The sequence below is a fragment of the Adiantum capillus-veneris genome, chromosome 1, assembly GCF_014529385.1.
Source record: "Adiantum capillus-veneris isolate H3 chromosome 1, ASM1452938v2, whole genome shotgun sequence".
NCBI lineage: Eukaryota > Viridiplantae > Streptophyta > Polypodiopsida > Polypodiales > Pteridaceae > Adiantum > Adiantum capillus-veneris.
The window spans coordinates 91,849,635-91,860,004 of record NC_140931.1 but is presented as its reverse complement, the minus strand read 5'-3'; the positions used below and the strand labels follow the sequence as shown (position 1 = coordinate 91,860,004).

General features: G+C 43.4%; 1 protein-coding gene across 2 annotated transcripts; it reads left to right on the top strand.

Annotated features, from left to right (window-relative positions):
* The first annotated feature begins 2,859 nt into the window (after positions 1-2,859).
* LOC147465180 (uncharacterized) lies at positions 2,860-6,038 on the top strand. 2 transcript variants are annotated; one of them, XM_086518704.1, is made up of 4 exons: positions 2,860-3,059; positions 3,285-3,386; positions 4,829-4,880; positions 5,163-6,038. In XM_086518704.1, exons 1-4 carry the CDS (start codon positions 2,968-2,970, stop codon positions 5,637-5,639), a joined length of 723 nt encoding a protein of 240 aa, XP_086374830.1. In that variant the 5' UTR covers positions 2,860-2,967; the 3' UTR covers positions 5,640-6,038. The 2 variants fall into 2 exon arrangements, with proteins under 2 accessions (XP_086374830.1, XP_086374839.1); XM_086518713.1 differs by having other exon boundaries at positions 2,904-3,059; positions 3,275-3,386.
* The last annotated feature ends 4,332 nt before the right edge of the window (positions 6,039-10,370 follow it).

Genomic DNA, 10,370 nt, shown 5'->3' with positions numbered 1-10,370 from the left:
TTTACAATACAATTCTTTGTGTTCCTTTAATACTAGCTAGTGCAATGAAGATGAAAACTTCAAGCACTAAGCAAAACACTTATCAAACACAACATCAATTCCCTCACGTTCTCAGACCCAAGACCTCACACACCTTCGAAGATGGTGAGAGCTAGCGGGGTATGAGAGTAGATTGAGAGGAAGAAGGAGTAGTCTTACGAGAAAGATGTACATCTCCTCACATAATCACTCATATTAGCATAGCCTAGCTTAGTAATTAGCATGGTAGAGGACATGAGCATGCATTGAAGGTTGGCTCTTGGTTGGATTGCATCACAAAGCCAAGAGTTGTTGGTGTAGGCCTCCCTTCTCACAAGCTTGGAGTAGGTGATAAGCTTCCATTAAAGCTTGAGAAGGAGAGAGAGAGTCTTCTTACTCCACACATGGACTTGTGTGAGTGTGTATGCAATAATTCCATGAGAAATTCATCCCCCTCTCTCTCTTGGTTGACCCCTCTTGCTATTTGTTCATCCTGACACCCCGTTGGTCCATGCCAGGCTTAGCCAATGAAATTTAAGCAGCATAAGTGATAGTCTTCTGACATGTGTCCCCCTTTTCCCTTTTGTGAGAGCTTTATGTAATTAATTAATGCAACTAAACTCTCATTGGACCCCTTTGTCTCGTGGCCAATAGGAATCAGGCAAGCCATTGGGCTGCTGAATGCTCATTGGACCCCTTGGGAGACTGTCCAATAGTTTTCTAGAGAGCTTATTTCTTATTGGTTCTTTTATTAAGTGTTTTTAAATTAACTAAACTAGATTTACTCTAGCCTAATTCTCATTGGTCCACCTCCATGGACATCCAATAGGATTTGAGTACACCTTGTGGGCATCTGGGCTAGGGAGCTGACATGTGTCCCTCTTTCCCTTGTGTAAAGGAGCTTGTGAACGTGTATGTGTGTGTTTCTCTCTCATCTCCTACTTCTAGGGCTCGGGGCCCCTCGTATGTAGCAATGCATGAAGACTGTTTTGGTACACACACAAAGCATCCAATTTCCCTAGTGATGACCTTTGGACACAACCTTTGAATTTTGGAACCTTAGCATTTTGGAAGTCTTAATGGGGTGAACCTTAGGGTCTTTTAAGCCCATTGTTGCACCTTGCTCTTTTGCAGATGGTCCCCCCCTTTGGATCCCCGTTTCCCCTCCTTTGGATCCCTACTGTGGCCGGTCTGCCAGCTTAACCAATATTCTAGCTTTTTCTCCCCTGGCACTTCCCAATATCAAATGATCAGTTTAACATGAGAAAATCATTTAGGAGAATTAGATATTAGTTATTATGACAAGATTCTCTCTTCTCTCTTAGACTATGCTAAATCATGTTGTGTACCTTCTAATCATTTCTACATCTCTTACAATCTCTTACACTCTGTCTTTGTCAAATCTATTCTCTCTGTGTGTGTGTGTGTGTGTGTGTGTTGTGCTAGTCTAGGTGTGTGTTTACTTGGTTTGGGAGAGAAGGGGACAAGTTGATGGTGATGTTTGTAAGGAATTTTTGAATTGTCCAAGCATTTGGTCTCCCCATTCTCCCAACAATCTGTATTTATGTATGCAATATGAGGTCATATATTCAGATTGCAATCTCATAGGTTAGCATATTTATGCATAGCCTAGAGTCTAAACATTGGCAGCCTGTCAAGAGGATTTTTCATCACTTGAGTGGTACTTTACATCTTGGCTTGTTTTATCCCAAGGGGGATCATTGCTGCCATATTTACATGCTTTTTCGGACTCAGGTTGGCCTGGTTGTTATGACACGCGAGTGCCCACAAGCAGTTTTTGTTTCATGCTCAACAGTTCATGCATATCGTGGTTGACAAGAAGCAACCTATTGTGGACACTTCCAGTCGTGGAGCTGAGTATTGGACAGTCTTCACAACTACGGTTGAGTGTGTTTGGCTCAGATGTCTTATGACTTGGATGTTGGACAGGACACTGCCAACATCATCTACACTGACAGTCAGAGCGCATTGGCAGTTGCGAAAAACCTAATTTTTTATGCTCGCACAAAGCACATTGAGGTGCATTATCACTATGCTAGAGAGAGTCTCTCAACAAGACAAATCAACTTGGCTTATGTGCTGACACAGGACAACCTTGCAAATCTGTTCACAAAGGCATTGCCTTGTGAGAAGTTCGAAGCTTTTTGCAAAGAATTTGGGCTTACTGTCCTTTGTGTATTGATCACGTCCTCAGGGCATGACACTTCCCTATACACTATGTGCCAGCTCTCGTTCACCGCATCACTCCCATGGGGATTTGCTACCATACATGGGGTAGTGATGTGTGTGAACACACTTAGGACAGTCGGGGCATGTTTTGCCTCACTAGGAGGTTTTTCCCCCGTGCATTGTATATACGCCTATCATTCTAGGACTAACTTATGTTTCCATTGTGTACTAAGCAATATACTCTATGTTGTGTGCCTTGAGCTTCTTCAACTTTTCCAAGCTGTGCGTGTTTCCTTGGGACCCTAATTCCAACAAGTGGGTCCTATTTATATGTGTTAACATTGGAGTGTGATTGGTCGCATAGTCACACAACATTGGGTAATTGACGAGAACTCCATCAGGTAACTCATGTAGGTAAACCCTCGTGCAAGGCATCTCTAGGAGGTGGTTCCCACCCTCTACACTAACAGCATTGAGAATTTTAATGAGGAGGGCCCACGAATAAGATAATCACATTGGAAAAACATAGAGGTAGAATTACATCACACGTATTAGTTTAATTATTCTCATGCCAACCGTTTTCTTTGCAAACTAGAGTGTTTTGTAGGTTCTCATAAAATTTCAATTGTTGGGAAGGCATACGAAAGGGTTAGAAGTCAAGCGACTATAAAACCTAGCCGCCCATCGACTTCGAACTCATGTGCGTAAGATGTTGAGCATTGTATTGCCATAGTTCTACAGGCGCAGCTGTGAGAAGGAATGGGAAGCCACAATCGTCCCTGTCATCGCTGTGGAAAGAGCGGTCACCTTGCTCGATATTGCTCCATGAGCACCTGCTTTCGCTGCAACGGGTTTGCTCCCTGACCTTTCTATTCGCAGGATTAATGGTGCTCGCTCGATACTGTTCTCTACGGAGATGGCACATGCATAGACGCAAATGCACGTCCCTTCCCGCCTTGATGCATGCACGCCCGGAAATTTTTTATCCGCCTGATACATGCAAACTTGCAATGCCTGCATTTTATACTTCTTGATCATGGATTTTTCTAATAGATCTTGTGTGTAGGGAAGAGCAGGAAAGGACACATGTCTTGGGAGTGTGTAGAGGGAGTGATTTGCGGAAAATGTGGGGAGAAAGGTCACTTGCAACGGAACTGCAAGCAAATATCCTGTCATAAGTGAGTGCTGCCATCTTGTTAGCTCATGACGAGTTCATTCATTGCCCATTTGGGATCACTTAAGACAAATATTATGGAAAGATAGTACATAAATTTGAAAATCAAATTTAAGCTAGCTATGGAGACCTCAATTTTACCGTTATTCAAAGCTATCTAGTACTTTTTGAACATTCTAAGACTGGTTTTCAAGTATATGAAGTTATTTTGCTTATGTATCCACGAGGCTTGATTTTTATTTTGGTGCAAGTGTTTTTGGTTCAAAGGATTTGTGACCTGACCCTTAAAAGCATGGCCCTTTATAAAGTACTAGTGCACAGGTTCCTTCGACTCAAAAGTCTTTTGAAGGTGTATCCGAAGATTCAGGCCAATAGAAAACTGGATATCATGACAGTCAACTTGTTTAGGGCAGGGAGCTGAAGTACTGCAGTAGAGGGGCTTTCAACCTTTAACACCATGGTTAGCATCCTTGTTACCATCAACGATAAAGGCTCTGCACTTTTGTAATATCTCTTGTCCAAGAACGAGGCAAAATAACTTCTGTGCTGGGTAGAACAAAAGGAATCGTGTGATTGAAAGCATGAACCACACAAAAAATGTGCATAGATGTGCAATTGGCACATTCGGAGCGGTATTATGTGTGGCTAGCCATGCATCAGGCTAACCCATCAGTTAGTCGATCTGATGATCAGTGCAGCACAGCTGGCCACATTGGATATGCTGCCTTAAGGTTGAGTTTGCGAATGCAAAATGTTGACGACCCATTTTAATTTTAACAAACGGGGCAGTTTTTACCTAGAACGAAAATGATCGAAACTGGCCCAAACTGGCAAATTTGACATACTGTAAGAAATCGCTAGTGTGGCCATTCCCTAATGGAAACCCCCACCCTAGCCTTGGCACTATTGACAAGATTTTGTCCTCTTAACATCCTCTCTTAGATTCTGGCTTGGGTACAAATGTTTGGGATATAAAGTGTGTACTGAGTGTGAATCACGATCTTTTGGAGTAAGATTCTCATGGAAAGGTCTACCAGGCTATCTTCAGTCGTGTAATACTCTAAATGATATCTTATAAGTCTTGTCCAGTATCTCCTCTCAAACGAAGTGGTCTGGATCTTGATATAGCATCTCTTGAACCATATGGAACTCCCTTTTGACCTTGTCCCTTTTGATTGTAACCTTCCTTAGAAACTTCCTAGCTATGATGCTCTCTAGTATTTAATTTCATCGTTTTACAGATTCACCATTAGTTGATGTTAGCACATGTTAAACACACAAAATTCACTGTTGTTCCTTGAAGACTGTTTTTTGCCTTCCCAAAAACAACCTGTGTTATGAAAAGTGCCTAGTTTGTTTGAAAAAGCTCTCTGTGCCCTTGTAAATTTTGTGAATGATTGTTGTACCAGGTGTGGATGATAATTTTGTGAATGCTTGTTGTACCAGGTGTGGACGAAAAGGTCACATAGCAAGGTTTTGCAATGATCCTTTTGCAAAGGTACAGCTTATAACAGCTTGTTTTCAAGTAAACCTTGACATGTATCATTTCAAGGATGTGGAAGGATGCTTTTATATATATTGTAGCTGATTGTTAAGGTTTTTTGGGAACCCTTAGATGTAGGAATCACTATCTGGATATCGAGTCTTTTTGGTAGTTATAGAATAGCTTTTTGGTCCAATTGGCTTCCACTAATTCATAATTCTGAAGAGGTGTGTGTGTGTGTGTTTGCCTTAAGAAGAGAAAGCTAATGGGCTTTGTTACAGTTGTTGATGTGGCCAGGCTGCAGAGGTGGAAAGACATGAGCGTCAACAGGCGCTTGCATCAGCAAGAACACCAGGTTTGAGTTTTTCTGAAAGAGGTGATAGCTTTGGGGCACAAGAAACGGGGACTACGGTTTCAGTGCTGCATAAAGATATGCGCGGCCCCTGGGATGGCCTAGGTGTCAATCGAGGACGGGATGTGAGATCATTTGAGAAGGACCAACAAAGTGATAGAGTCTTGCCAATCCAATCTCAAGTAGCTGCTGCTCCTATTGATACCAAGAAAAGGCATGCGCCCAATTCAGTTCAGAGTGTGGTATCACGGCGGCTTAAAATCGTCGGCGTCAAGTCTGATAACGGAGCTCAGAAACTGGCTCAATCAACAAAATCATTAAAGCCAACACAAATCAGTGGTGCTTCACAATGGCAAGGTTTGGTTGGATATGGGAGCGATGACAGTGATGATGATGATGGTCCGGGAGGCGCTCCAGGCTGATCATTAAATCAAATTGGACTTGCAGACGATGGCTTGGGAAGTCCTAACCTTTCAGCAGATTGTCGCTTGTAAGAAGTCCCTATCAGATTCGATGGGGATTTTGGTTAATGCGAACTTTTTGCCCACATGCAAAATTATGGGGAAGTTCCATCTTAGCTTCTAGTATCTACGCCTTGTTTGTATGATGCAAGCTACTAGGCATTTTTTACCCTCGTGCTGCCGAATGTAAATGGTAATCCATCTAGATTTAGGGTTTGCCAGGATCTGGTAGCACCAAAGTTGGGCACTCTTATTGGTTCATTGGTTTTGAGAGCAATGTAAATTGCCATTTAGAAAATCAGGACATCAAAAGTGGATTTATTAAGGGTTAAAAGACATCAGACATTTTCACTGTAAAAAGTCGTGTGGTGTACTCTGCTGTGTGTGTGTTCAGTTTTATGGTCTGATCTTATTGCTTGGGTATTAGAGATCCTTGCAACTGATATCATGGCAGTCTCCATACAGAAGCCATGTCTAGCAAACCACCTCTCTACTGTAGCATGCCAAGCCAGTGCTTCAGAAGCCTCCCAAACCCTCAGAGTGATCTTATCTTCTCTCTACTCATCGCTCTTAATTATCAGTAAACCCCTTTGTCTGAGAAAGTGACTCAATAAGCATAGGATGAGCGGCATACTCTACTGTCATGTGGTATGAGGGTTTGTTGGGGATCCTCCTCCTTAACAGAATAACAGCCCGAGGCCTCTCAATCTGGCGCCAGTTCTCCTGTGACAGTCCTATGGCCCATACTGGAGGCACATAGCTGGAGTCATCAAATTGTCAAACAACCACTGCTTAGTGATGGCCTCCTGTAGATGGGACTTATAGCCCTCTCTCTCTAAAGTATCTGGATTGAGTTGCTTGTCCCATGGAGAATCGGCCACTTGTGCAGTGAAAGTCACCCCAAGCTCATCTCCTAGCTGTTAATGCATGAAAAACCATAACCTTGATTTACCGAGGGTAACTACAAGCCCTCCCTCCCAACAAAAATCCTGGAGTGTCGCACTGTCTCTGTAGTCCCTTGTTCGAATCTAACACTAGAACAATGCATTAGAATATGTCAGAATGGAGACGAACATCTTTGTAAGGGAGATACCTCCACCACCTCTAGCCATAAAGAAATCAACCTCATCAGTGTATAGTCCAAATAGTGTGGGGAAGGAGCGGGCAACCTTGCTTCACCCCTATTGAACTGTTAATCTTTGCTGACCAACCTCCCGGACAGCATACTTGTACAACCACTTTCTCATACAATGCAATGATGCTTGCCTCGAATACCCCTGTGGTTGGTTGCCTCGAATAGCTATATCTCTAAGGGGTATGGGTGCACATGTATATGCTCAGGGAGGTACAATCATGAAGTGCATCAAGTTGACTAGGCCATCCTATATCAACTTGGGGGTGTAAGATCCGGTACATGGGTGGGTGTGGTGTAAGGGTTGTGCATATGATTACGGTTGGGCTACCAGCACGAGAGCAAATCTCTCTCCTAGCCTACTTGGTGGTGGTGAATCTGGACATCCTTGATGTGCATGCAATGGAGCCTTAGAGCTACGAATCCTGGCGTCTCCTAGCTATAACCGTCTCTCAGCCTGTTGTAGGGTGACTCCTGTTTGTATCTATGTGATGGGTTGCAATAGGGTGGTGGTCCTTTGGAAAAAGTCAGTAAGCTGTGATTGTCTGCCACCCTGTGGTGCCACAACAAATGCCAACACTGTTACTCTATGTCTATGCATCTTCACCAGAAAACAACCAAATTGGTGCTGTGTGATTTGTTGTAGGGTGGGTTGTTCTATGAAAAGAGCCTTAGATTTGTCTCTATTACTCTCATATGCTCTACATCTGTAGACAAAGTGCTCCTCGTCCTCAATCAACCTCTCTGTGCAAAATTGGCAAAACCTCTTAGCTCGGGTGGTTATAGGAAACTCTTTGTATCTCTATCTCTAGTTGATGTGATGATACTCGGAGTTGACCAATTGCCACTCGTGAGCTATGTGGCATATATGTGTCCATGTAGCGTGGTCTTTGGATGAACCCCTTGTCTATCATGGTCAAGAAATGTCACTGTAATACAACATCTTTGGGGCAAGAGGCAACCTAGGTGCAATCTATGCCTTTCTAATCTCGACAACAACGATGGAGCTTGTTCATTGGTGGTGATATATCCGACACGGATTGAAGGAGATTGAGCGGATCTCGGAGGACATGACGTGTGCAGCCTCTCTCGAGCACGAGGAATCTACAAAGACTTGAAGGAATCAATAGGGAATCTAGGTAGATTTGTAGAAGAAAAAGCTTTAGAAGTGTCGAGCAAGCTTAAGAATTCAAGCTTCACAAGCTCTGTAGGTGAAGTGGAGGAGAGAATCGACCAAGGCTTGCAAGGCTTTGGAGAGTCAAATTAAGTAAGAATTCAGGCAGCAGCTTTCGAGCAAGCAGAGCTTATGAAAAGCAAGGCCAAGGTTGGAAGAAGCAAAGCATAGACGAGCTTGGAAAGCTTGAAGGACAGTGAGCATAAGCAACACACGTGGGTAGGCTTGGAGAATCGAGCAGGCAAGGTGTGTGCACTCGCGTCTGTGTTGGCAAGGCAACAAATGAGCAAAGCAAGGAGGTGTTAGGAAATATAACATAGCTAAATAGATATTTGAGTAGATTACTTAATGGAGAGAGATAGATTTCACACACGAGAGAGAGAGAGAGAGAGAGAGAGAGAGAGAGAGAGAGAGAGAGAGTACACACGATATACGTGGTTCACCCAATGTGGGCTACGCTACGTCCACGGGAAAGCAGCCACTCAATGGCTTTAGCACTTCAAAACAAGAAGTAGTTTACAAAGGGATTATACCCTTAATGGAGCTCCCGCCTTGCTTCATTCTCACCACTTCACACTCACCTTGTTGCATCAACTTCACACTATGAAATGTGTGTAAAAATGGCCTCCTTTTATAGGCCAAAAGGGCTGCCCTCTCTCATGAGAGGCAGCCATGTGTAGCTGCCTTGTGTAGATAAGTCCAAATCTGTGGTCGCCCTTGAGAAGACAAGTCTGCTTTTGAATTCGGCCACCTGCCACCGGCCAACCGGCCAACGGACCGGTCGTTTTTCGACCACTTTCCGGTCGTCGTCGGGTCATAATATTCCGGTGAAAAAGAATATTCTTCGAAAGTTGCTCCTGAATTTTGGCCGTGAAAATTTTGGTTTCCGGCGAGTGATTTTCCTTTACGCACGATGGCTTCTCCTCATAACGGGGGCCTTACAAATGTGCGTTTTTACCACAAAAAATTACAAGGGGTAAATCAGGCTCCATACTTAACAGGAGGTGAATTGACCATAGCTGGAGATTAAAACCAAGCGCATCAAAAGTGTTTGCAATGGGGAGGTTCAAAGGTTTGAAAAGGAGCAGCAATTTTTACATTCTAGCAGCGTGAGAAAAACCAGAACAAGTTGTGTGTGTAAACACACACACACACACACACACACACACACACACACACACACACACATACACAACTAGCAGCGTGAGAAAAACCAAAACAAGTTGTGTGTGTAAACACACACACACACCACACACACATACACAGTGCATCGAGGGAATTGCTACAGTGGAGGTCAAAGCAAGAAGCAAATCGAGCATCTTGAAGCTTATAGAGCCATGAAACCTTGAAAGCAAGCAACATTGTGCATCTTAAAGCCAAAGGGGGAAAATTGGCAAAGGAAACATTTAAGGTAGTGCAAGAAATCTGTAGCACGGGGGCTGAAACCTAACAATCTCCCACTTGAAGGCCAAAATAATACTCTCTACTCCTTATTGACATTATGAACAAAAGAATAGAGTAAGTGGCCGGGCGCCCGGCCGAGACCGACCATGGGGCCTATAACCTAACAATATCCCACTTACATAGCCTCTTCCCACTTCATGCTATCGTCCATTTGAATGGACTCTTTGTAGCAAGTTGGTTCACCGCAATCAATGACTAGCAAGCGGTCCAATCCTGGCTCAAAACACTCAGGTGCACGAGATGTACGAGTAGACCTCCGAAGTGCCTGTTGATTGCTAGATTCCACTCTCTTTGGAGCAACATTTGTGTGTGTGTGTGTGTGTGTGTGTGTGTGTGTGTGTGTGTGTGGTGTACTAATGGAAGGTGCATCACTAGCACGTCCAACATTCTGCATAATGGCACTGAGTCTATGCTGCACAATGTCAAACATGCACCCAAATTGACAAAGAGTTTGAATAGGTGGATGATTTGGGTTATAGTACTATATTTGCTCATGGTTCTTGGATTATCACGAAGGGAAATTTGGTCATGCTTAAAGGCTATAATTCTAGCTCATTGTACTCACTTTATGTCTCTTCTATGGAAGAGAATTCTATTTGTGTAGGCGAACTATCGTCTATAGAGTTGTGGCATAGCCGGCTAGGTCATATGAGTCAGAAGGAAATGAAAGTCTTGCAGCATTCTGGTTATATCCCTTTGTTAGATTACTCTAACTTCTCTTTATGTGAGCATTGCATCTATGGCAAACAAACTAGGTTGACATCAGCACCTTTGGACAAGGAGTTAGGGAGTCCTCTAGATTTGGTTCATAGCAACTTGTGCGGACCTATTCTAGTTAAGTCTCTAGGGGGAGCATTCTACTTTCTAGCATTCATACATGACTCTAATAGAAAGGTGCGGGTTTATCTCTAGAGGCAGAAGA

Coding starts and splice junctions, on each gene's coding strand:
- LOC147465180 (XM_086518704.1), top strand. CDS start 2,968: ATGGGAAGCCACAATCGTCCCTGTCATCGCTGTGGAAAGAGCGGTCAC. Junction 3,060..3,284: donor ACCTGCTTTCGCTGCAACGG/GTTTGCTCCCTG, acceptor AGGGAAGAGCAG/GAAAGGACACATGTCTTGGG. Junction 3,387..4,828: donor AAGCAAATATCCTGTCATAA/GTGAGTGCTGCC, acceptor TTGTTGTACCAG/GTGTGGACGAAAAGGTCACA.